The 27,444-nt window shown below is 51.7% G+C and overlaps 1 protein-coding gene across 1 annotated transcript in view; it reads right to left on the bottom strand.

Annotated features, from left to right (window-relative positions):
- The window catches only part of LOC121273232 (electroneutral sodium bicarbonate exchanger 1-like), a 595,872-nt gene that overhangs the window by 34,340 nt on the left and 534,088 nt on the right, over positions 1 to 27,444 (bottom strand). Inside the window, exons 21-23 of the mRNA XM_041180250.1 lie at positions 15,336 to 15,497; positions 14,759 to 15,010; positions 1,776 to 1,844 (exon numbers count right to left, since the gene is read on the bottom strand). Coding sequence (XP_041036184.1) covers positions 1,776 to 1,844; positions 14,759 to 15,010; positions 15,336 to 15,497 — 483 coding nt within the window. The remainder of the gene's footprint in view (positions 1 to 1,775; positions 1,845 to 14,758; positions 15,011 to 15,335; positions 15,498 to 27,444) is intronic.

Here is a 27,444-nt window from a genome sequence, read left to right on the forward strand (position 1 = left end):
AAAATAAAACAAACTACTGTAAATCTTCAGGTATAATATATTTTTCATCTTTCCTAAATTCCTGTGTAAGGGGAGAAATGGATGCCTAAAATATTTGCTGTCCAAGTTGGGGTATGCATTATACTTAGACATATGATACTTGACAAAAAATTTTCGCGCATCCGCCCTCACACCTTCCTCTCCCTCCCAGAACTATGATAGGGTCCCCCTTGTCCTCACTTATCACCCCACCAGCCTCCCATTCAAAGGATCATCCTCTGCCATTTCCGCCAACTCCAGCATGATGCCACCACCAAACACATCTTCCCTTCACCCCCCGGCGGCATTCCGCAGGGATTGTTCCCTCCGGGACACCCTGGTCCACTCCTCCATCACCCCCAACACCTCTACCCCCTCCCACAGCACCTTCCCATGCAACTGCAGAAAGTGCAACACCTGCCCCTTCACTTCTTCTCTCCTCACTGTCCAAGGGCCCAAACACTCCTTTCAAGTGAAGCAGCATTTCACTTGCACTTCCCTCAATTTAGTCTACTGCATTCGTTGCTCCCAATGCGGTTTCCTCTACATTGGAGAGACCAAATGCAGACTGGGTGACCGCTTTGCAGAACACCTTCGGTCTGTCCGCAAGCATGACCCAGACCTCCCTGTTGCTTGCCATTTCAACACTCCACCCTGCTCACACCCACATGTCCGTCCTTGGCCTGCTGCAATGTTCCAGTGAAGCTCAATGCAAACTGGAGGAACAGCACCTCATCTTCCGACTAGGTACTTTACAGCCTTCCGGACTGAATATTGAGTTCAACAATTTTAGATCACGAACTCTCTCCTCCATCCCCACCCACTTTCTGATCCCCCTTTTTCCCAATAATTTATATGGATTTTTCTTTTCCCACCTATTTCCATTATTTTAAAATGTATTTCCATCCATTGTTTTATCCCCACCTTTTAGCCTATTTCGATCCCTTCCCCCCACCCCACCCCCACTAGGGCTATCTGTACCTTGCTCGTCCTGCTTTCTACCCTTAATTAGCACATTCCTTAGATCATATCACCACCTTCAACACCTCTTTGTCCTTTTGGCTATCTCCACCTATCACTGGCCCTCTATCCAGCTCTACTGGTCCCACCGCATCTCCACTCCACCCCGCCCCCCCCCCCCCCCCCCCCCCCCCCCCCCCCACCACCCCCACCCCCACCCCCCCCACCCCCCACCCCCCCACCCCCCCCACCACCCCTTAAACCAGCTTATATTTCACCTCTCTTCTATTTTTACTTGGTTCTGTTGAAGAGTCATACGGACTCAAAACGTCAACTGTGTTCCTCTCCGCAGATGCTGTCAGACCTGCTGAGTTTTTCCAGGTATTTTTATTTTAAAAATTTCCAACTTGTGTGTTTGGTTTTTCCTCTATATTAACTGGGAATTATTCTTTCACAAGGCAGAAGTAAACTCACAATGCCATTTCTAACAATGCTGAATATAGTATATGAAGAAAGTAAGGTTTAGTTCCATTTTCCCTTTGATGTCTGTAAACTTGTTAAATTACATAAAGTTTATAACAATTGAAAACCTACAATTGTACAACTCAGCATTAAATAAGTACATAAAATATATCCAAAGTTGTTTACTTGTTCAACAAGGCAGTTAAAATGTTTTGGGCTCCAGATACATTTTATTTTCTTCATATTATTCAATACCAATACAAATTTCACATGTGATAGGTATAATTCCTATACATGTTGTAGTGGAAAATCTGTTTTATCATTGTACTTCTCACCTGAATTCCTTTCAGTGATGAGGCCCCCATGTAAAGAAAGACTCCGTAAAGCACCGGCATTGGAATGAACTGCAAATATAAAGTGATTTGAAGTGTCACTAAGGAAACCTACACATTATTACTGTTCTAAGTAATTATTGTTTTCCTCTCGCTGCGCACCCCCCACCCCCCCCCCCCACCCACCCCCCCCATTATGTAAAATGATCTGACAAAGAGGATGGGCTATTCGTAATCCTATGCCAAGACTAATTTGCAACTATATAGTAGTTTACCACTTAGAAGGAGCCTACTCATTACATCTGTGACAGCTATTGTTACCTGATAAATCCAGACTGAATTTTTTCCTTCCTCTCTTCCAGCAAAACTTCTTCCCCTTCACTCAGCAGCTTCGCTGATAGTACACTTGAGATTAGGACACTTGAGATTAGGAGCCATTTGGGAAGTCATTCATGCAAACTCATGTACAATTACTTTGTGGCGTAGTGTCCTGGTGCAACACTTTTTAAAATATGTTTCAGTTTAAAAAGATAGGGAATATATGCTAGCAGTTTATTATTAGCTTCATCTTTGTAAAATCATTACTGTTGATTGCATCAGCCTGGGCAAGTGTTGCTGAAACCTAGAAGACAAACTTTTGCTATAGATACACTTGTTTTTAAAAAATGTAAAGATGTTGGGCAGAATTTTACGGTCCTGCTAAAGTCAATAAACTTTTGAACGGCTTGCCACATTTTACGGCCCATTCCTGCCGAAACGAGGCCATAAAAAAAATGCAAAGGGCATAATTTTAAGTTGCCATGTTTGGGGTATCTTTAAAGAGACTTGTTAGTATTTCAGCTCTTTCCTGGACTCGAACTCAAGTTCTGTCGAAGGGTCATGAGGACTCGAAACATCAACTCTTTTCTTCTCCACCGATGCTGCCAGACCTGCTGAGTTTTTCCAGGTAATTCTGTTTTTGTTTTGTTAGCTCTCTGCTTGTAGGAAAAAGACTAGTAGTGTTGAATTGGATGCCACATACACAATGTAATGATTTTAGCAGATTGAACAATTTTGTAGATTCTTGTAGATCACAGCAGTGGATGACTAATATTCATTAATGACTAGTAAATTTCATAGAAGTTGGCACCTTGCTGAATTAAATAAATTGCATCACCAAAAAAACATAAAACAATGATTTTCATGCTGTTAACAAATAAGCCCTTGATTGATTTTTATGAATACAATTAACAGATTAGCATACAAACCTAATGTGAAAGTTTTTTGTGTGATGGTCCAATAGGTCAGAAATTAAGTTGACTTGCTGCAATAGAAAACAATTTGACTGTGCACCCAGACAGAAATGTGTTTTATGCTCTATAATGAGATTTTCAGCCAAATTCCACCCTTACATTTTTTAGGAAATAAAGATAGTTTAAGTAAGTTATATGTATATTTAAGTGCGTTAGGAATAAAGTACATCTTCACATTTAAGTTCAATTGATATTATTTTCTATTTGTGGCTTAAGAGGTGAAACCTGGGATCTAGTTTCATTTTTGAGTGGAGACAGCAGGTCTCAAGCTCTGTTTGTGCACCTGCGTTTCTAATCAGTTTTATGACCCTTGAAGTGGAAAGCTGTGTTATTGGGGATGGTGGATTGTGGTTTAGGAAAGTTAAAACAATGTTTAAAAAACTGTGCTGAAGCCTAGCAACAGGAATCCAGAGAGGGACCCACAGAAACAGAAGAGTGGTTTCAGTTCAGTTGGAAGCAGTTGCCAGCAGAAGCCAGGACTCCAGAGAGGCTGGACAGCAGAGGGACAGATAGCAAGTCCCAAATTAAAGTTGAAACCAGCTGCCAGGAGAAGCTGATCAGGAGAGGAAGCTGCAGAGAAGCAGGTTTCAGAAACTAAAGAAGAAAGTCCCAAAATCCAGGGAAGTGGAACAAGGAAGATCCAAGAGGACAGTCTAGTCAAAGGACAGGAATCTGGAAAAGGTTCTGTTCTGTGGAAGTGAAAGTAAGTAGCAGAGTGGAGGGCTCCAAGCTTAATGAGAACAAAGCTGCAGGATGCAGATTTAAAGTGATAATATGCATGCACGAAGCCAGAATGACCAAGGAGACAGCCAAAGGTCTGCAACTCTTTACTATGGGCACATGAAGCAGCGGTGTTCTGTTGGCATGGCTGAGCATTTTAGAGACCGTGCATGGAAGGAAGTTTGAATGCACATGGTGATCCAGTGGAGAGGAACATCTTAAGGAGAGTTCAAAACCCTGGAGGTGGACCCTTGTGGAAGGCATCTGAGAGAAAACGTTGCTTGGGAGAAGATTCCAAATTGAGTCCTTGGAGGGTGAAGATTGGAAACCCTCGTGTGAAAGACGGGCTCAGTGAGACCAGTTGGCTCACGGTGTGACAAGCGTCTGAGGAAGTTGATGAGGGATCCATCACATCTGTTTGGTTTCAGAGAGCGGTGCCTGACCACAGGTCGCCTATTGGTTTACATGGACTGTATACTTACTGTGGGGAGGTGGTGGTATAGTGGTATTGTCACTGGATTAGTGTTCCAGAGATCCAGGGTATTGCTCTGGGGACCTGGGTTTGAATCCCACCATGGCAGATGGTGAAACTTGAATTCACTAAAAATCTGGAATTAAAGTCTGATGATGACCATTGCTGATTGTTGTAAAAAATCCATCTGGTTCACTAATGTCCTTTAGGGAAGGAAATCTTCTATCCTTACCTGGTCTGACCTACATGTGACTCCAGACCCACAGCAATGTGTTTGACTCTTAACTGCCCTCTGAACAAGGGCAATTAGGGATGGGCAATAAATGCCAGCGACACCCACCCACATCCCATGAGTGAATAAAAAAAAACTTTAGAGTATAAGATAGCTTTCCTTATAAATCTGTAGAGGTATAGTTGTGGGTGAAGGAAATTGTAATATAGTTCATTATTTATTGTGTAATAAATGTTTTATTCTTTTGTTAAAAGTTTATCAGTTGATTCCTGTGACTGTTCAGCAGCCAGTCTCCACGTATCTAAAAAAAGTTAGGGTCTATCAAGCCGGGTTCCACCCTGGGATTTGGGACTTGTCCAGTAATAACATCAGCTGGGATCATAACACATTAAACTATTTATTCTGAGATTCATGTTTGTTGCATTATATTTAAGGTTGGTTTAATTGGTTTAACCGGACTTCAAAGAAATTGAAGTAGATAATAGAAATTTGCCATGATACTTCAATTCATCGAGTTCTAGGGTTCTATAAGGCCAAAGGCCCTCATATACTAACATGAGGCTTTGATAACACAGATCATATTTCAATTCCAATCAGGATATTGAAACTGAAGACAGTACAAAAAGATGAAACACATTTAATTCACTGTGCAAGTATTAAGCAACTTATTATTCAAACAGAAAATCTATTCCATTTCTCCAGAAGTTATAGGAATTGAGGCTGGAGTTTTATGGCCTCCTGGGAGCAGGATGGCAAGCCGGGATAGAGGCAGTGGCAGAGATCGTAAAATTGGGTGCCATGCTAGTGGCACCATTTCTGGCACCTAGATGCCCAACACTGCAATTTTACCAGCAGCAGAGGAGTCATTGGGTGATTCACTTGCCTGTGGGCCAATTAAGGCCCTCCAGTGGCCAATTAAGGGCCTCATCCCATCACCGCTAAGATTTTACCCGCAGCATGGTAGACGATGTTAAGTGTCCAGTTCACCAGGTGAAACCAGGTGCCTCCATTTCAGACCCCAAGCCCATCCAAGGCTTTCACCCAAGGTATTACGCCCTCCCCACTCCACCCTCTCCCATCTGACCCCAGCATTTCCCTTGTCCTTTCCACCCTGGCACCCCACACCCATCCTCTCTGAGAGGGTCAGAAGGCTCACCTCAAGCCAATTAACAGCCCAACAACCATTAAATGGATGCAAGGAGAGCTATCAACTTTTAATCTGGGGGTACCCCACCCCCTGTGTAAAATACCTAGAAAATTAATCCACCACTGACTTTATATTTATGCATTATAATTTTTACTCATTAGTAGCACCTATTGACTTTTGATTTATATTTCCACTTAATCGTAAGTACATATGCATTACTTTAGCTTGTAAAAGCTCTGTTGCATGTGTAATATCCACCAACTCAAAGAGAGAATATAACGTACTATAGTACTAAATTTAATCCAGTACACTGATACTAAAAATTGGACAAATATATCCATGTCCAAATGCAGCAAGACCTGGACAATATTCAGGCTTGGGCTGACAAGTGGCAAGTAACAATTGCGCCATGCAAGTGCCAGGCAATGACCATCTCCAATAAGAGAGAAGGCAACCATTGCCCCATGATGTTCAATGGCATTACCATTGCCAAATCCACAACTATCAACATCCTGGGGGTTACCACTGACCAGAAACTGAACTGAACTAGCCATATAAATACTGTGGCTACAAGAGCAGGTCAGAGGCTAGGAATCCTGCAGTGAGTAACATACCTCTTGACTCCCTAAAGCCTGTCCACTATCTACAAGGCACAAGTCAGGAAAGTGATGGAATACTCTCCATCTGCTTCTATTATTGCAGCTCCAACAACACTCCAAGAAGCTTGACACCACCCAGGACAAAGCAGCCTGCTTGATTGGCACCCCATCTACAAACATTCACTCCCTCCACCACCGACGCACAGTGGTAGCTGTGTATACCATCTACAAGATGCACTGCAAAAACTCACCCAAAGCTCCTTAGACAGCACCTTCCAAACCCACGACCACTACCATCTAAAAGGACAAGCAGATACATGGGAACATCACCAGCTGCAAGTTCCCCTCTAAGTCACTCACCATCCTGACTTGGAAATATAATCATCAGTCCTTCACTGTGGCTGGGTCAAAATCCTGGAACTCCCTCCCTAACAGCACTGTGGGTGTACTTACAGCACATGGATTGCAGCAGTCCAAGAAGGCAACTCACCACCACCTGCTCAAGGGCAATTAGGAATGGGCAATAAATGCTGGCCTAGCCAGTGACGCCTACAGTCCATGAATGAATTAAAAAATGAATCCTTTGATCAACCCCTCAAGAACATATTATTGAAAACAGCAAGTTTCCAAACTGTAAGGTAGTTCTTGCCCCCTACAGCAACTGCTGTGAAATCATTGAGCGAAAGTGGTCATAAAATCCCCAAAATTATTATAAGATAATTTTATTTCAGGTTTCAGCCATGGCTCAGTGTTAACACTCTCTCCTCTGTCAGAAGGTCATGGATTCAAGTTCCGCTTCAGTGACTGAGTACAAAAATCTTGGCCGACACTCCAATGCAGTACTGAGGGAGAAAGCGTTGCACTGTCAGAGATGCTGCCTTTCAGATGGAACATTAAACCAAGGCCTGTCTGCCCCATGTAACAGATCCCAAGGCACTATTTCGAAGAAGAGTACATGAGTTCTCCCTGATGTCCTGGGCCAATAGTTATCCTTCAATCAACATCATTAAAATAGATTATCTGGTCATTATCTAACTTGTTGGTTGTGGAACCTTGCAGTGCTCAAATTGGCTGCCGCATCTCCTACATAACTGTGGCTAATCTTCAAAAATACTTCATTAGCTGTAAAGTGCTTTGGAACATCCCGGGGTTGCTATATAAATGCAAATCTATTTTTCTAAAGTGAATTTAAAAATAAGTTTTACCCAACAGAAATGTGACAAATAAGACGATATCTGTAAACAGAATAGTCAGAAAGTGTGGGTAGGATAGCAGAGAGTACATCAGTGTAAATCAAGTCATTGAGGGGAATTTTAATCCCCAAAATGGAAGGAATTTTAAAATGTTAAAATTCTCAAATTTAACCCCAACCTGCCATTTTAATAGAGGCAGGACAGGAACAGGCAACCATCCTGTTCCCAGGAGGTGGGTCCATCATTGAAATATAAGAACTGCATGCCTCAAATTTAATCTCTATTTTAAATTTAACCCAGCAGCTAAAGGGAGGTGAGGACTGCTGGATTCAGCAGTGTCTTTCCACTTACCTGCTCCCCCCAACACAATCTGACCCCCCTCTCCAAACCAGCCCTGAGTCAAGATCTCCGATCTTCGCGCCCCCCACCACCCCCCGATCCAGTCTTTCCAATCCATCTTTCCTTTTGCTGTGCTCCTTAACTGCAGCCTCCAATCTCAACATTGACTCTTCTGGTTTCCCATCCAATACTTCCCCACCACCAAACTCTGGCCTTCAATCTTGGTCTGGTTGGCTGCAGCCAGGAAACAGAGACAAGAAATGTTAACCAGGTCCTGCGTCACAGTTTCACCTGAGTGAAACACTTTAATCTGGGTTTTCCAACTGCAAAACAGCATACCCACCCCCCCCCCCCCCCCCCCCCCCACCTTGCCCAAAGCTAATACTGGGGCCATTTTATAGTTCAACTGTTTTTAATTTTGAAAATGAAATCTACAGAAATGACTGATTAACTGACCTCACTACACAAAGTTCAGAGTTCCCAATCTCAGTTGCACTGTTATCAGAAGGCACTGAATGGAGACCAGACACATCTCAACCAGTATATGAATTGGAAACTGGAGCACTATTTTAAGCTAAATGTGTTGTTTCTACTTCTGACTAATTCTGAGCTAGATTGTCAGAAGCTTGAGATTACATCAGCTGAACACCTGCTCTCTACTGGGAGGGCAGAGCCCAGCTTTATAAATGTTATTCAACTGTTCCACCAAAAGTATGCAGACAACAGATCATCAATCCTTAATAATTCACTGAATTAATCAATGGAAAATTCATTAAGGCAAGAGGCAACACTCTGGAAGAATTACATATTTATCACTTATCACTTGGTGATTGAGTTATTGAGTACAAGGTTAGGTTCACATTTTAGATTCAAAGGGTGTGTCAGTATTTTATTCCCATTAAAGTAAATTTGTTGTATTCTCCAATCTTGTTTTGAACATTAATCCACAGCAAAAATAAAGTCACTTCAAAACTGCATTTACAATGTGGTTAAAAGGCTGCTCCAGTCTGGAAATGTGCAGAATAGTTGCTTATTGTGGGGGAGGGGGGGGGGTTTATTGTATATATTTGATCTTTCAATAGGCACCCACCTGTAGCATTGTTCCATGATCTGCAGTGTTTTGTTTCAGTTTAACTTTTACTAATGGGGCTGTCCTCATCATGCAAACAATTCCCTTCAACATACACACTCCAAAGAACAGATCTCCTTTTTCCTTTATCAGCTAAAACTCCTATGTAACAAAAGTCTGTGCTCTAAGAGTCAAAGTGAAATGCAGGGAATTACCTATATTTCAAAGCTATGAGTGTTCCTTATGTTCTGTAACAAACCAATATCTGTCTGTTTCCTCCCATAAATAATCTGTACTGTAATGCTGAAAAGCATGTTCTATCTTGCTACAAATTTCCAGTTAATTAAAAGTACTTTTGTTTGCCATAGTAAGGGTTATCACAATAAAATGCTATTGTGGACATTCAGCTGGACCAGTCTTCCCCTCTTAAGCCACAGTAAATACAGATCTACAACACAGAAGTGAGTTCTTTATCTAATTGCTGAAAATTAAGGATAATATGAATGTCAGCAGGTTAGAAGGCTTAAAACTCTGGCAACAGGGCATGAAAAGAGGAATGCAAAAATTAGCAAGTTTCAGTGAAATTGCAAATTAGAAAAATATTTCCTCATGTTTGTAGTAGGTATGTCCAGTAATTTAGCACCAGAAGTTCTGGCACTACAGTGGAGTGTTGTTTATCTGAAAATTTGGTAACGCTTCTGTTTGGCGAGTCAATTGTACATCAACTCCATTTACGGTAACTCCTTGTTTAACATTGCTTCGCTTTAACGTTGGTAAGTTAATGGGGTCTAATCTCATTGAACATCGCAAGATTAGTTTTAACATTGTTTCCCATGTGACCCAATTAGTGCCATTTTGGAGCAGCCTCCCCCGCCGTCCCTGACCTCCACTTCCAGCGAGGCAGGAGCGCTTAAAAAAAAAACATGGATTGTAGCAGCTCCAGCTTGGCACTTCTGCACCACTAGGATTCACACTTCCACAACATTGGAGCTCCAGCTTTGGACTGGATCTGGATCTTCAAGGGAACACAGGTCCAGGAGAGGGAAGAAGCGAGAGGGTGAGTCAGCGAGAAGGCAGGTCGTTTGCCGGGGGGGGGGGGGGGGGGGGGGGGAGGGGGTGAGTGGTGGTGGTTGGGAGGCCACAACTCTGAGGTCGGGGAGGGGAAGGCTGCAACTCGGAGGTCGGGGAGGGAATGGATCTACAGTGACCAGGAGGATCAGGAAGCAGGATTTGTGGTAGGAGGTACTGAAAGTGGAAAGTTACATTTTTCTTTGATATTTTTGAACTTTTTTTTTGAACTTATTTAAAGTTATTTCATTTGGCAATGTAGGGATTTAGCAATGCTTAGAAGGTATAAATGTTTTAATATTTGTTTTTTTTTGATAAGGAAGGTTCTACAGAACCTAACTACAATTTTAACATTGATTGCTACGGCCAGAATTTTATTGGCAGCATTGCCAGTGAGAGTAGTGAGGAGTTTGGTAGATAGTTTGCTGCTGGTTGCTTATTGGTACTTGGCAGCTTCATCTCTGTTGAGGGCTTCATTCTTAGCATTTCCAGGCCTCATTTCAGGACTCACTGGTATCTGTAGGGCCCCCGGAGGATTCAGACTGTGTGGACCCTTCCAGGTATCAGACAGCCTTCCCTTACCCTGTTAATGGGGATTGTGGTCTCCGCTGGTGGCACCTCCTCTGAGGAGGAAGAGAGGGGCAGAAGGGAGAGGAGGTCAGATGTCCTAATGCAACTTCCAGTGGAGGGACCAGTGGGAGGAGAGGCGCAGGCACAAGGGGCGCAGGGCTAGCAGGTAGTCCAAGGTGGAAGGGGCTGCAGAAGACACCACTATCCTGCTGCCAGGGTTTACAGGTGGCGAAGCAGCTACCTCAATATGTCTGAGGAGCAATGCAGAAGGAGGCTCCGACTTTCAAGGAAGACCGTGACCTCCATCTGTCAGATGATTGGACTTGAGATCAGCTCTGACTATGTGGGCGGACACCCCATGCCAATGGCTCTGAAGGTCACAGTAGCCCTCAACTTCTATGCCTCCGGCTTTTTCTAGGTGCCAGCGGGTCAGCTGGGTGCCTTCGTCAACAGGAAGGGATTCCACTCCAAGAATGTGCAGACGGTGTGTGACCACAGGATGCAGATTCTGCAAGTGTGTGCAAGGTAGGCTGGCAGCTCCCATGGCGCTTACATCCTCAGAAACGTCAAGGTGCCGAAGCTCTTCAGTGCTCCAGCCTGACTGGATGGATGGCTGCTGGATGTTGAGAGCTAATCATTGAAAAGGTGGCTCATGATGCCTCTCTGCCACCCAAGAACAGAGGCAGAGCAGCATTACAATATGAGTCATGCCTCCACAGGGCAGTGGTAGAGAGGACCATAGCTCTTCTCAAGATGCACTTCCGATGCCGGGACTGTTCACGGGGAGCACTACAATAACCCCTCAGAGCAGGCATCACTGATTGTGATTGCATGCTGCACTCTCCACAGTCTGGCATTGGCAATGGGGGATGCACTTGAGGAAGGGGATCTTGACACAGCTGCACAGGCCACAGATGATGAGTCCAGTAGGGAGTCAGAAGAGGATCATAGTGAGGAGAATGCTGAGGGAGTGAAGGCAGACCTTGGTAACCTCCAGGGAGGCAGGGACACCAGGGACGCCTTGATCCAATGCTCTTACAGCTAGGCTATCAAAGATCAGCTTCAGCCACCTGCCAAGGCTGCTATCTCCATCCCGGATGTCTGAAATGACCCTTTAATTTGAACACAAAGAACACTCAGTGCCTGTGCCATAAAGTTCAGGGCCACTTACATCCACACTACGTACTGGCGTACCCTGCACCAATAAAATAAAAAGGTGAAGCATACTCAGGCCATGATGACAAAAACAAAATTCATCTCATTTTGACAATTCCAAACTATTTACATAAACTTCTCTGGTCTTCATTCCCAGACCAGTATAGATAAAGTAAACATAAATTAACATAAAATCTCCTGTGTCTTGTCCCTTTTCTGCTCATGGCGCCTTTAATTTACATTTGCGAGTGCTACGTCTTGGTGCCCTCCCATCGCTTGCACCGGCTTTGTAGACAGCCTGCTGACTCTGCTGTTTTGTTGGCCCTGATGACCTTGGCAGATGTTGCCTGGCCAGTGGAGCTTGTGCTGGCCCCGCCTGGGAGGGAGCGGCCAGTGCTATGGCTGGCATCTCACCAGTCACCGCAGCCTCATCAGATGCCACGGTCACTGGCAGAAGGCGGGAGGAGCTGTCATCATCATCCAGAGTGCCCCGAGAGGATCCCACAGAGATGACAAGCAGCTCATGCGCCAATGAGGTCGCTCTGGACTTCCCTGCTCACCATTGATGGACAGGCACCTAGCTGGGATACTAGGTGCCTCATCCAATTCCCACACTTGTACTGAACACCTGAGGTCATGGCCTGTGTGAGGGCTTGCAGGTCCGAGTGCAACACCAGGAACCCCTCATCTATCCTTGGAGCTGCCTCCCCATGAGAGTCACCACTCTCTCAATGGAGGAGGCAGTGCGCTCAGCCATGAGGGTCAACGCAGTGCTGATGCTCCGCACGGACTCCTCCATAACACAGACCATGGCACGCATACCCTCATGGATCTCCACCAGATCCTCCTGCACATCCCGCTGGACATCCAGCACCTGCCGCCTAATAAATGACTTCAGAGGCTCATCATCAGCCTTTGACTGAGCATCGTCCTGGTCCTGAGTAGTCCTCCAACTGCCAGCGCCCTGGGCACTCTCTGCCTCCGCCTGCACCTCAAGTGAAGTGCCTTCACCAATGTGCACCAAGATATTAGCCACCAAACTAATGCCCACTGAGGTACTGGTATCTGCACTGGTGCCTGCTTCAGAGAGCTGGTGTGACGCAGGTGCAACAGTAGCCCGGTGGTCCTCCGATGTCAGGAGTGGCCCTCGGGGTCCGCAGAACAAATACCTGCTGATGAACCTAAAAGGGAGAAGAAGGACATGTCATTATTTAAAGTCATCACACTGTCACTGTGCATGCCAGGCACCCTGGTGAGATAATGGAGATCTGTTTCACAGTACTATCGTCTTTCAATGATCAATGGGGACTCCAGGTTCGATGCTCACGTCAATGAAGACACTACACTAGATTGGTTGCGCAATCAGAAACCTTCACCTCTGTGCACCACTATCTTATCTTCATCTGGCACCCCCGCCTCTCCACGTCTGGTTGCACGTGGAACGTGCTGGCTCTCGAGCTCCAGGACGTCTTGCTCAACCCTGCTGAGCAGCAGGAGGTTGGGCTGCCCTCCATCTGTACTTGCCCTCGCTGCTTGCTTATGGCTTGTCTTCTGAAAGAACAGAGGAGCATTGATTAGTCCAATTTCTACCTGCAGCGCCATTGCAGCCTGGCCAACCCCAGCTGAGGAGCACCTCGAGGATACATCTGAGTTGTGGCCCTCGAGCTGCAAAGTACTCAGTCCAACAGACTCTAGCACCCCTAAGGTCCACAGGGGGATGGCCACACTTTAACACTTCTGCACACTGACCCATGCTAAAGCAGTACTCACCCTTCCTGAGCACAGCAGGTCATTGAAGCGCTTCTGGCACTGCACCCATGTGTGCCTCACCACATCATGGCTGCTCACCATTGCTGCCACCTCTTCCTATGTCCTCTTGGTGAGGTGCGGTGGCCTCCTGCTCCCATCTCTGGGGACAAGGGTGTCCCTCCTGGCAGCCACCTCCTCCAGGAGGATGGCGAGGCACTCATCGGAAAAGCAGGGAGCCAAGTGCCCACCCGACTTGCCCTCCCACTTTCCGTGTCCAGCCGCACTTGACTCCTTTGGGAATGCTGAACACACATCCTTCCGTTGTAGCCTTCCAGGAGCTGCCTGGGCCGTTTTTAAACTGGCCGCCAGGTCGCCATTGGACCTGGTGGATGACAGGCCCCTGCCCCTGCCTGCCCCTTCCTGGCCAGTATGGAGCCGTGTTTCACACTTGGTGGGCCTTAATTGGCCCGCCAATGTGAAATTGTGGTCGGGGGCTGACCATGGGCAGAGGACCATTTCCCGGCCGCTCCAGGGCCCGCCCAACAACCTCAAAATCATGCCCTTTGGGAACCAATGTTTCACTTAAAGTCATGATTTTCAGGAATGCAACTACAGCTTTAAATGAGGACTCCTTGTAGTGTTAATTCAACAAAATATGATGAAATAGTTATCACATAGGTTATACTGGGAAATCTGGCTAGTTGGGATAACCAGTCAACATAAATAAGTGATGCTGGGATGAACTGTTTCCCACTCTATTGATCACTCTTTATGCACGCACATCAATTTCTTTATTTTCAAGTCTTGCACTGCCTGCAGCTAGAGCAAGGTTTTCTGGCCTCTTCCAATGCCACTGCCACTACTGTTTAGAGGTGTCTACTGGGAGGGGCTCAAAAGTGACCCACAGGTGAATCATCCTCAGATTTCCTTGCTCTTTCTTCCCCCTCAGTGTCTTTGCTCGTTACCTACCCTCAACTATGACTGGGAATTTAATCAAGTGGGGGTTGCAAACTGCACCCCACCTCTGGTACATTGGGATGTTATGGCACAACACTGCCTCCATATTGATTATTTGTATGAAAAGAATACGATAAATATCCCATTACAGAGTTAGGGTATGAAAAGTGGTTGTGAATATTGCGATATCTTCAGAAACAGACTGCAATGCAACCAGAATCCTAAATTTGAGAGTTATATCACCTCATGAATTTTCAACTGATTATATTTTTGTAAACGTTAAAATAATTAGAACCTTGCTTATAATTCAATTAAATGTCTGTTTTGCATTCCAAATCTAATCCAAATGAATCCTTCAAATTAGCATTTCCCACTGGAATTTATAGTTGCAAAATGTTGCCTAATGCTTCCACCATTATCTTACCTTTAAGAAAGCAGTCATAAAGACAGAGCAGCCCATAAGAACAAAGATCATGAGACCAGTGACCCGTTGTTCTCTAATGCCAAGGAACTTTGGCTGTTCACCAGGAGCTGAACATTCTGACTCCAGCTTCAAACTGTTCACATGAGAGATGGAGAGAACAGTTGCAGCTACAAACCAGGGCAGTCCCATGACTGAACACACACCCAACATTATAGCTACCATCAGGAGGTCAAGGTGATAGCCACATCCTTTCTGTGGAGAGAAAGAACTAATTACTTGAAACCTCTAAGTTCTGACTGATTAATTTACTACCCTCAAATTTTAGTGCAATGTTACGAACCAAAACAGTTAACTCAAACATACATTGACCATGATGCAGTTTTTATATACATGCTACACTGGTTTTGGATCCATTTGTGGATCCATTTTAAATTTATATATATGGTGCAAAATACTAACTGATTATAGGCCTAAAGTAACTAAAGATATAACTGTATGCAACATAATGTTATTTGCAACATCCATTTTCAACAAAAACTCTTTGGGGTGATTACTAATGATCACGAGGAATTCATACCTTCAGCTTGTGTTCCTTCCTGTTTATAATGACAGCAGTGATCTGTTGGTCCATGAAGATAAGAATGGTGCAGAGTAGAGCTGGGATAACACCAGCAATGACTGTCCACCAGGGATTTGGACCTATAGGGTTAATTAGCCACCCACGATCATCTCTTGTTGGCTGCAAATAAGCACATACATTACGAGCAATTTAAAAGTAGTTCCACAACCAACTGACATCATTGTAATCCTGCAACCTCTCATGAGCCATGTATTTCTAGGACATTATACACTAATGATGTAGTTACTTTTGCACATCTCAATAAACTGAATGCTACAGTTGATCCTCACTTAATAAATACCCAAATCAGAATTATTGACAATCTTTTAAAGTGTAACTGGATTGCAATTATTATTCTGCTGGAGTTAGAATGGCTCTCAATGTAATCTTCAATTAATTATTTGCTTTTACCTTATTGTACAATATCATGCTCAAAATATAAAATATATTCAGTGATGGTATCTATTTTCCTTAATTGAATGAAGCAATGAAACAGAACTACTGTAGTAGTCATTCTCTAGCTTTTAAAAAATATATATTTTCCAAAAAAATACACCCCATTTCTGGATTATCATGCTTAACTAAATGTTAAAATAGTTTAAATATTAAGACTAAGACTAAGGCTGGAATTTTCTGCTCCTGCCAGTGGCGGGAATCGTGACAGGCAGGAACGCAAAATTGGGTGAGAGGCCAAAAGTCGGAGGTTATCTGCCGGCAGGAAAATAAGTTGGAATTCTCCCTTCAAAACTTTCATGGTGATCTAATGGCTGGTCAACTTTCCCACTGATCCATGCCGGGAACCCCATGTGCATGCAATAGCATGTCACGTATATTCATTAAAATCACATCTCGCCGGAATCGCGTTCTCCCTCCTAATTTAGTGCCACGTCAGCGAGTAATTAGACCAGTCTGATTTACGACAGGATCAAAGTGGCATGCACTTCCCACCTTCACATCACTCGTGGCTTCGAGGTGCATATATGCAGCGTTTACCTACCGTTCATTGCGCTTCTGCCATCTCTCGCTGCTGCTCTGGCTTCTGACCACTGGCAAAGCTGCTGTCTCAGGCGAGACCAGGGTGGGGAAGTAGGCTGGCAGGCTGCACTGTACCTGGACAGACTGGTGTGGGGTGCAGGCAGGGCTGCACCATACCCGGAGAGAGTGGTGTGAGGCGCAGACAGGGCTGCACCGTACCCGGAGAGACTGGTGTGGGGCGCAGGCAGGGCTGCACTGTACCTGGACAGACTGGTGTGAGGCGCAGGCAGGGCTGCACTGTACCCAGAGAGACTGGTGTGCGGCGCAGGCAGGGCTGCATTGTACCCAGAGAGACTGGTGTGGGGCACAGACAGGGCTGCATTGTACCCAGAGAGACTGGGGTGGGGCGCAGGCAGGGCTGCATTGTACCCAGAGAGACTGGTGTGGGGTTCAGACAGTGCTGCACTGTAAATGAACAAACTGGTGTGGGGCACAGACAGGGCTGCACTGCACCTGGACAAACTGGTGTGGGGCACAGACAGGGCTGCATTGTACCCAGAGAAACTGGTGTGGGGCGCAGGCAGTGCTGCATTGTACCCAGAGAAACTGGTGTGAGAAGCAAGCAGTGCTGCACTGTACCTCGACAGACTGGTGTGGGACGCAGGCAGGGCTGCACCGTACCCAGAGAGACTGGTGTGGGGCACAGACAGGGTTGCATTGTACCCAGAGAGACTGGTGTGAGGCGCAGGCAGTGCTGCACCGTACCCAGAGAGACCGGTGTGGGGCGCAGGCAGGGCTGCACTCTACCTGGACAGACTGGTGTGGAGCGCAGGCAGGGCTGCACTGTACCTGGACAGACGAGTGTGAGGCGCAGACAGGGCTGCACTGTACCTGGACAGACTGGTGTGCGGCGCAGGCAGGGCTGCACTGTACCTGGACAGATTGGTGTGGGGCGCAGGCAGGGCTGCACTGTACCCAGAGAGACTGGTGTGGGGCGCAGGCAGGGCTGCACCATACCCAGAGAGACTGGTGTGGGGCACAGGCAGGGCTGCACTGTACCCAGAGAGACTGGTGTGGGGCGCAGGCAGGGCTCCATTGTACCGAGAGAGACTGGTGTGGGGCACAGGCAGGGCTGCATTGTACCTGGACAGACTGGTGTGGGGCGCAGACAGGGCTGCACCGTACCCAGAGAGACTGATGTGGGGCGCAGGCAGGGCTGCACTGTACCCAGAGAGACTGGTGTGGGGCGCAGAAAGGGCTGCATTGTACCCAGAGAGACTGGTGTGGGGCGCAGGCAGGGACGCACCACACCCAGAGAGACTGGTGTGGGGCACAGGCAAGGCTGCACTGTACCTGGACAGACTGGTGTGGAGCGCAGGCAAGGCTGCATTTTACTCAGAGAGACTGGTGTGTTGTACAGGCAGGGCTGCATTGTACCCAGAGAGACTGGTGTGAGGCGCAGGCAGTGCTACACTGTACCCAGAGAGACTGGTGTGGGGCGCAGGCAGGCTACACTGTACCTGGACAGACTGGTGTGGGGTGCAGGCAGGGCTGAACCATACCCAGAGAGACTGCTGTGGGGCACAGGCAGGGCTGCATTGTACCTGGACAGACTGGTGTGGGACGCAGGCAGGGCTGCATTGTACCCATAGAGACTGGTGTGAGGCACAGGCAGGGCTGCATTGTACCCAGAGAGTCTGATGTGGGGCGCAGGCAGTGCTGCACCGTACCCAGCGAGACTGGTGTGGGGCGCAGGCAGGGATGCATTGTACCTGGACAGACTGGTGCGGAACGCAGGCAGGGCTGCACCGTACCAAGAGAGACTGGTGTGAGGTGCAGGCAGGGCTGCATTGAACCCAAAGAGACTGGTGTGAGGCGCAGGCAGTGCTGCATTGTACCCAGAGAGACTGGTGTGGGGCACAGGCAGGGCTGCACTGTACCTGGACAGACTGGTGTGGGGCGCAGGCAGGGCTGCACCATACCCAGAGAGACTGGTGTGGGGTGCAGGCAGAGCTGCATTGTACCCAGAGAGACTGCTGTGGGGCGCAGGCAGGGCTGCATTGTACCAGGACAGACTGGTGTGGGGCGCAGGCAGGGCTGCACCGTACCCAGAGAGACTGGTGTGGGGCGCAGGCAGGGCTACACTGTACCTGGACAGACTAGTGTAGGGCGTAGGCAGGGCTGAACCAGACCCAGAGAGACTTGTGTGGGGCACAGGCAGGTCTGCACAGTAACTGGATAGACTGGTGTGGGGCGCAGGCAGGGCTGCACCATACCCAGACTGGTGTGGGGCACAGGCAAGGCTGCATTGTACCCAGAGAGACTTTTGTGGGGCGCAGGCAGGGCTGCATTGTATCCAGAGAGACTGGTGTGAGGCGCAGGCAGGGATGCATTGTACCCAGAGAGACTGGTGTGAGGCACAGACAGGGCTGCATTGTACCCAGTGAGACTGGTGTGGGGCGCAGGCAGGGCTGCATTGTACCTGGACAGACTGGTGTGGGGCGCAGGCAGGCCAGAACCGTACCCAGAGACTGGTGTGGGGCACAGGCAGGACTGCATTGTACCCAGAGAGACTGTCGTGGGGCGCAGGCAGGGCTGCATTGTACCTGGAGAGACTGGTGTGGGGAGCAGGCAGGGCTGCATTGTACCCAGAGAAACTGGTGTGTGGCACAGACAGGGCTGCATTGTACCCAGGGAGACTGGTGTGAGGCGCAGGCAGGGCTGCATTGTACCCAGAGAGGATGGTGTGGGGCACAGACAGGGCTGCATTGTACCTGGACAGACTGGTGTGCGGCACAGACAGGGCTGCATTGTACCCAGAGAGACTGGTGTGGGGCGCAGGCAGGGCAGCATTGTACCCAAAGAGACTGGTGTGCGGCGCAAGCAGCGCTGCACTGTACCCAGAGAGACTGGTGTGGGGCGCAGGCAGGGCTGCATTGTACCCAGAGAGACTGGTGTGGGGCGCAGGCAGGGCTGCATTGTACCCAGACAGACTGGTGTGGAGCGCAGGCAGGGCTGAACTGTACCTGGACAGACTGGTGTGGGGCGTAGGCAGGGCTGCACCATACCCAGAGAGACTGGTGTGGGGCACAGGCAGGGCTGCATTGTACCTGGACAGACTGGTGTGGGGCGCAGGCAGGGCTGAATTGTACCCAGAGAGACTGGTGTGGGGCACAGGCAGGACTGCACCATATCCAGAGATACTGGTGTCAGGCACAGGCAGGACTGCACCGTACCCAGAGAGACTGGTGTGGGGCGCAGGCAGGGCTGCACCATACCCAGAGAGACTGGTGTGGGGCACAGGCAGGGCTGCACCGTACCCAGAGAGACTGGTGTGGGGCACAGACAGGGCTGCACTGTACCGGGACAGAGTGGTGTGGGGCACAAACAGGGCTGCACTGTACCCAGAGAGACTGGTGTGGGGGCGCAGGCAGGGCTGCACTGTACCTGGACAGACTGGTGTGAGGCGCAGGCAGGGCTGCACCGTACCCAGAGAGACTGGTGTGGGGGCGCAGGCAGGGCTGCACTGTACCTGGACAGACTGGTGTGGGGGGCAGGCAGGGCTGCATTGAACCCAAAGAGATTGGTGTGAGGCGCAGGCAGGGCTGCACCGTACCCAGAGAGACTGGTGTGAGGCGCAGACAGGGCTGCACCGTAACCAGAGAGACTGGTGTGAGGCGCAGGCAGGGCTGCATTGTACCCAGAGAGACTGGTGTGGGGCGCAGGCAGGGCAGCACCATACCCAGAGAGACTGGTGTGGGGCACAGAGAGCGCTCCACTGTACCTGGACAGACTGGTGTGGGGCACAGGGAGGGCTGCACCGTACCCAGAGAGACTGGTGTGAGGTGCAGACAGGGCTGCATTGAACCCAAAGAGATTGGTGTGAGGCGCAGGCAGTGCTGCAGTGTACCCAGGGAGACTGGTGTGGGGCACAGACCGGGCTGCACTGTACCTGGACAGAGTGGTGTGGGGCGCAGGCAGGGCTGCACCATACCCAGAGAGACTGGTGTGGGGCACAGACAGGGCTGCACTGTACCTGGACAGACTGGTGTGGGGCACAGACAGGGCTGCATTGTACCCAGACAGACTGGTGTGGGGCGCAGGCAGGTCTGAACTGTACCTGGATAGACTGGTGTGGGGCGCAGGCAGTGCTGCACTGTACCAAGAGAGACTGGTGTGGAGCGCAGGCAGGGCTGCATTGTACCTGGACAGACTGGTGTGGGGCGCAGGCAGGGCTGCACCATATCCAGAGATACTGGTGTCGGGCACAGGCAGGACTGCACCGTACCCAGAGACACTGGTGTGGGGCGCAGGCAGGGCTGCACCGTACCCAGAGAGACTGGTGTGGGGCACAGACAGGGCTGCACTGCACCTGGACAAACTGGTGTGGGGCACAGACAGGGCTGCATTGTACCCAGAGAAACTGGTGTGCGGCGCAGGCAGTGCTGCATTGTACCCAGAGAAACTGGTGTGAGAAGCAAGCAGTGCTGCACTGTAGCTCGACAGACTGGTGTGGGACGCAGGCAGGGCTGCACCGTACCCAGAGAGACTGGTGTGGGGCGCAGGCAGTGTTGCACTGTACCTGGACAAACTGGTGTGGGGTGCAGGCAGGGCTGCACCGTACCCAGAGAGACTGGTGTGGGGCACAGACAGGGTTGCATTGTACCCAGAGAGACTGGTGTGAGGCGCAGGCAGTGCTGCACCGTACCCAGAGAGACTGGTGTGGGGCGCAGGCAGGGCTGCACTCTACCAGGACAGACTGGTGTGGAGCGCAGGCAGGGCTGCACTGTACCTGGACAGACGAGTGTGAGGCGCAGACAGGGCTGCACTGTACCTGGACAGACTGGTGTGGGGCGCAGGCAGGGCTGCACTGTACCTGGACAGACTGGTGTGGGGCGCAGGCAGGGCTGCACTGTACCCAGAGAGACTGGTGTGGGGCGCAGGCAGGGCTGCACCATACCCAGAGAGACTGGTGTGGGGCACAGACAGGGCTGCACTGTACCCAGAGAGACTGGTGTGGGGCGCAGGCGGGGCTCCATTGTACCGAGAGAGACTGGTGTGGGGCACAGGCAGGGCTGCATTGTACCTGGACAGACTGGTGTGGGGCGCAGACAGGGCTGCACCGTACCCAGAGAGACTGGTGTGGGGCGCAGAAAGGGCTGCATTGTACCCAGAGAGACTGGTGTGGGGCGCAGGCAGGGATGCACCACACCCAGAGAGACTGGTGTGGGGCGCAGGCAGGCTACACTGTACCTGGACAGACTGGTGTGGGGCGCAGGCAGGGCTGAACCATACCCAGAGAGACTGCTGTGGGGCACAGGCAGGGCTGCATTGTACCTGGACAGACTGGTGTGGGACGCAGGCAGGGCTGCACCGTACCAAGAGACTGGAGTGGGGCGCAGGCATGGCTGCATTGTACCCATAGAGACTGGTGTGAGGCACAGGCAGGGCTGCATTGTACCCAGAGAGACTGATGTGGGGCGCAGGCAGTGCTGCACCGTACCCAGAGAGACTGGTGTGGGGCGCAGGCAGGGATGCATTGTACCTGGACAGACTGGTGCGGAACGCAGGCAGGGCTGCACCGTACCAAGAGAGACTGGAGTGAGGTGCAGGCAGGGCTGCATTGAACCCAAAGAGACTGGTGTGAGGCGCAGGCAGTGCTGCATTGTACCCAGAGAGACTGGTGTGGGGCACAGGCAGGGCTGCACTGTACCTGGACAGACTGGTGTGGGGCGCAGGCAGGGCTGCACCATACCCAAAGAGACTGGTGTGGGGTGCAGGCAGTGCTGCATTGTACCCAGAGAGACTGGTGTGGGGCACAGGCAGGGCTGCACTGTACCTGGACAGACTGGTGTGGGGCGCAGGCAGGGCTGCATCATACCCAGAGAGACTGGTGTGGGGCACAGGCCGGGCTGCACCATACCCAGAGAGACTGGTGTGGGGCGCAGGCAGTGCTGCACTGTACCCAGAGAGACTGGTGTAGGGCACAGGCAGGGCTGCATTGTACCTGGACAGACTGGTGTGGAGCGCAGGCAGGGCTGCACCGTACCCAGAAAAACTGGTATGAGGCGCAGGCAGGGCTGCATTGTACCCAGAGAGACTGGTGTGGAGCGTAGGCAGGGCTGCACCGTACCCAGAGAGACTGGTGTGAGGCGCAGGCAGTGCTGCACCGTACCCAGACAGACTGGTGTGAGGCGCAGGCAGGGCTGCATTGTACCCAGAGAGACTGGTGTGGGGCGCAGGCAGGGCTGCATTGTACCCAGAGAGACTGGAGTGAGGCGCAGGCAGGGCTGCATTGTACCCAAGAGACTGGTGTGCGGCGCATGAACGGCTGCACAATACCCAGAGAGACTGGTGTGGGGCGCAGGCAGGGCTGCATTGTACCCAGAGAGACTGTTGTGGGGTGCAGGCAGGGCTGCATTGTACCCAGAGAGACTGGTGTGGTGTGCAGGCAGGGCTGCATTGTACCCAGAGAGACTGGTGTGGGGCACAGGCAGGACTGTATTGTACCCAGAGAGACTGTCGTGGGGCGCAGGCAGGGCTGCATTGTACCTGGAGAGACTGGTGTGGGGAGCAGGCAGGGCTGCATTGTACCCAGAGAGACTGGTGTGTGGCACAGACAGGGCTGCATTGTACCCAGGGAGACTGGTGTGAGGCGCAGGCAGGGCTGCATTGTACCCAGAGAGGATGGTGTGGGGCACAGACAGGGCTGCATTGTACCTGGACAGACTGGTGTGCGGCACAGACAGGGCTGCATTGTACCCAGAGAGACTGGTGTGGGGCACAGGCCGGGCTGCACTGTAACCAGAGAGACTGGTGTGGGGCGCAGGCAGGGCAGCATTGTACCCAGAGAGACTGGTGTGCGGCGCAAGCAGCGCTGCACTGTACCCAGAGAGACTGGTGTGGGGCGCAGGCAGGGCTGCATTGTACCCAGAGAGACTGGTGTGGGGCGCAGGCAGGGCTGCATTGTACCCAGACAGACTGGTGTGGGGCGCAGGCAGGGCTGAACTGCACCTGGACATACTGGTGTGGGGCGCAGGCAGTGCTGCACTGTACCCAGAAAGACTGGTGTGGAGCACAGGCAGGGCTGAACTGTACCTGGACAGACTGGTGTGGGGCGTAGGCAGGGCTGCACCGTAACCAGACAGATTGGTGTGGGGCACAGGCAGCGCTGCACTGTACCCAGAGAGACTGGTGTGGGGCGCAGGCAGGGCTGCATTGCACCCAGAGAGACTGGTGTGGGGCACAGGCAGGGCTGCACTGTACTCAGAGAGACTGGTGTGGGGCGCAGGCAGGGCAGCACCGTACCCAGAGAGACTGTTGTGGGGTGCAGGCAGGGCTGCATTGTACCCAGAGAGACTGGTGTGGTGTGCAGGCAGGGCTGCATTGTACCCAGAGAGACTGGTGTGGGGCACAGGCAGGACTGTATTGTACCCAGAGAGACTGGTGTGGGGCGCAGGCAGGGCTGCATTGTACCCAGACAGACTGGTGTGGGGCGCAGGCAGGTCTGAACTGTACCTGGATAGACTGGTGTGGGGCGCAGGCAGTGCTGCACTGTACCAAGAGAGACTGGTGTGGAGCGCAGGCAGGGCTGCATTGTACCTGGACAGACTGGTGTGGGGCGCAGGCAGGGCTGCACCATATCCAGAGATACTGGTGTGGGGCACAGGCAGGGCTGCACTGTACCTGGACAGACTGGTGTGGGGCGCAGGCAGGGCTGCACCATACCCAGAGAGACTGGTGTGGGGCGCAGGCAGTGCTGCACTGTACCTGGACAGACTGGTGTGGGGCACAGGCAGGGCTGCACTGTACCCAGAGAGACTGGTGTGAGGCACAGGCAGGGCTGCACAGTACCTGGACAGACTGGTGTGGGGCGCAGGCAGGGCTGCACCATAACCAGACAGACTGGTGTGGGGCACAGACAGGGCTGCATTGTACCCAGAGAGACTGGTGTGGGGCACAGACAGGGCTGCACTGTACCGGGACAGAGTGGTGTGGGGCACAAACAGGGCTGCATTGTAACCAGAGAGACTTGTTTGGGGCGCAGGCAGGGCAGCATTGTACCCAGAGAGACTGGTGTGAGGCGCAAGCAGTGCTGCACTGTCCCTGGACACACTGGTGTGGGGTGCAGGCAGGGCTGCACGGTAGCCAGAGAGACTGCTGTGGGGCGCAGGCAGTGCTGCACTGTACCTGGACAGACTGGTGTGGGGCGCAGGCAGGGCTGCATTGTACCCAGAGAGACTATGTGGGGTACAGGCAGGGCTGCACTGTACCCAGAGCGTCTGGTGTGGTGCGCAGGGAGTCCTGCACCATACCCAGAGAGACAGGTGAGGGGCACAGACAGGGCTGCACCGTACCCAGAGAGTCTAGAGTGGGGCACAGGCAGTGCTGCACCGTACCCAAAGAGACTGGTGTGAGGCGCAGGCACTGCTGCACCGTACCCAGAGAGACTGGTGTGGGGCGCAGGCAGGGCTGCATTGTACCCAGAGAGACTGTTGTGGGGCACAGGCAGGGCTGCACTGTACCTGGACAGACTGGTGTGGGGCGCAGGCAGGGCTGCACCATACCCAGAGAGACTGGTGTGGGGCGCAGGCAGGGCTGCACTGTACCTGGACAGACTGGTGTGGGGCGCAGGCAGGGCTGCAGCATAACCAGAGAGACTGGTGTGGGGCACAGACAGGGCTGCATTGTACCCAGAGAGACTGCTGTGTGACACAGACAGGGCTGCACTGTACCGGGAGAGAGTGGTGTGGGGCACAAACAGGGCTGCATTGTAACCGGAGAGACTGGTGTGGGGCGCAGGCAGGGCAGCATTGTACCCAGAGAGACTGGTGTGAGGCGCAAGCAGTGCTGCACTGTACCTGGAAACACTTGTGTGGGGCGCAGGCAGGGCTGCACCGTACCCAGAGAGACTGGTGTGGGGCACAGGCAGTGCTGCACTGTACCTGGACAGACTGGTGTGGGGCGCAGGCAGGGCTGCACCGTAGCCAGAGAGACTGGTGTGGGGCGCAGGCAGTGCTGCACTGTACCTGGACAGACTGCTGTGGGGCGCAGGCAGGGCTGCATTGTACCCAGAGAGACTATGTGGGGTACAGGTAGAGCTGCACTGTACCCAGAGCGTCTGGTGTGGTGCGCCGGCAGTCCTGCACCATACCGAGAGAGACAGGTGAGGGGCACAGACAGGGCTGCACCGTACCCAGAGAGACTAGAGAGGGGCACAGGCAGTGCTGCACCGTACCCAAAGAGACTGGTGTGAGGCGCAGGCAATGCTGCACCGTACCCAGAGAGACTGGTGTGAGGCGCAGGAAGGGCTGCATTGTACCCAGAGAGTCTGGTGAGGGGCGCAGGCAGGGCTGCATTGTACTTGGACGGACTGGTGTGGAGCGCACGCAGGGCTGCACCGTACCCAGAGAGACTGGTGTGGGGCGCAGGCAGGGCTACACTGTACCCAGAGATACTGGTGTGAGGTGCAGACAGGGCTGAATTGTACCCAGAGAGACTGGTGTGAGGCGCAGACAGGGCTACACTGTACCCAGAGATACTGGTGTGAGGTGCAGACAAGGCTGAATTGTACCCAGAGAGACTGGTGCGATGCGCAGACAGGGCTGCACTGTACCCAGAGAGACTGGTGTAGGGCGCAGGCAGGGCTGCACTGTACCTGGACAGACTGGTGTGAGGCGCAGACAGGGCTGCATTGTACCCAGAGAGACTGGTGTGGGGCACAGGCAGGGCTGCATTGTACCCAGAGAGATTGTTGTGGGGCGCAGGCAGGGCTGCATTGTACCCAGAGAGACTGGTGTGGGGCGCAGGCAGGGCTGCATTGTATCCAAAGAGACTGGTGTGGGGCGCAGGAAGGGCTGCATTGTACCCAGATAGACTGGAGTGAGGCGCAGCCAGGGCTGCATTGTACACAGAGAGACTGGTTTGGGGCGCATGAAGGGCTGCACCGTACCCAGACAGACTGGTGTGGGGCGCAGGCAGGGCTGCATTGTACCCAGATAGACTGGAGTGAGGCGCAGGCAGGGCTGCATTGTACCGGGACAGAGAGGTGTGGGGCACAGACAGGGCTGCACTGTACCGGGACAGAGAGGTGTGGAGCACAGACAGGGCAGCACTGTAACCAGAGAGACTGGTGTGAGGCGCAAGCAGTGCTGCACTGTACCTGATCACAATGGTGTGAGGCGCAGGCAGGGCTGCACCGTACCCAGAGAGACTGGTGTGGGGCGCAGGCAGTGCTGCACTGTACCTGGACAGACTGGTGTGGGGCACAGGCAGGGCTGCATTGTACCCAGAGAGAGTACGTGGGGAACAGGCAGGGCAGCACTGTACCCAGAGCGACTGGTGTGGTGCGTAGGCAGTCCTGCACCATACCCAGAGAGACTGGTGTGGGGCACAGACAGGGCTGCACCGCACCCAGAGAGACTGGTGTGGGGCACAGGCAGTGCTGCACCGTACCCAGAGAGACTGGTGTGAGGCGCAGGCAGTGCTGCACCGTACCCAGAGAGACTGGTGTGAGGCGCAGGCAGGGCTGCATTGTACCCAGAGAGTCTGGTGAGGGGCGCAGGCAGGGCTGCACTGTACCCAGAGAGACTGGTGTGGGGCGCAGGCAGGGCTGCACCGTACCCAGAGAGACTGGTGTGGGGCGCAGACAGGGCTGAATTGTACGTGGACAGACTGGTGTGAGGTGCAGACAGGGCTGAATTGTACCCAGAGAGACTGGTGTGAGGCGCAGACAGGGCTGCACTGTACCCAGAGAGACTGGTGTAGGGCGCAGGCAGGGCTGCACTGTACCTGGACAGACTGGTGTGAGGCGCAGACAGGGCTGCATTGTACCCAGAGAGACTGGTGTGGGGCGCAGGCAGGGCTGAATTGTATCCAGAGAGACTGGTGTGGGGCACAGGCAGGGCTGCACTGTACCTGGACAGACTGGTGTGGGGCGCAGGCAGGGCAGCATTGTACCCAGAGAGACTGGTGTGAGGCGCAATCAGTGCTGCACTGTACCTGGACACACTGGTGTGGGGCGCAGGCAGGGCTGCACCGTACCCAGAGAGACTGGTGTGGGGTACAGGCAGTGCTGCACTGTACCTGGACA

This window comes from Carcharodon carcharias, chromosome X (assembly GCF_017639515.1).
Source record: "Carcharodon carcharias isolate sCarCar2 chromosome X, sCarCar2.pri, whole genome shotgun sequence".
Taxonomy (NCBI): domain Eukaryota; kingdom Metazoa; phylum Chordata; class Chondrichthyes; order Lamniformes; family Lamnidae; genus Carcharodon; species Carcharodon carcharias.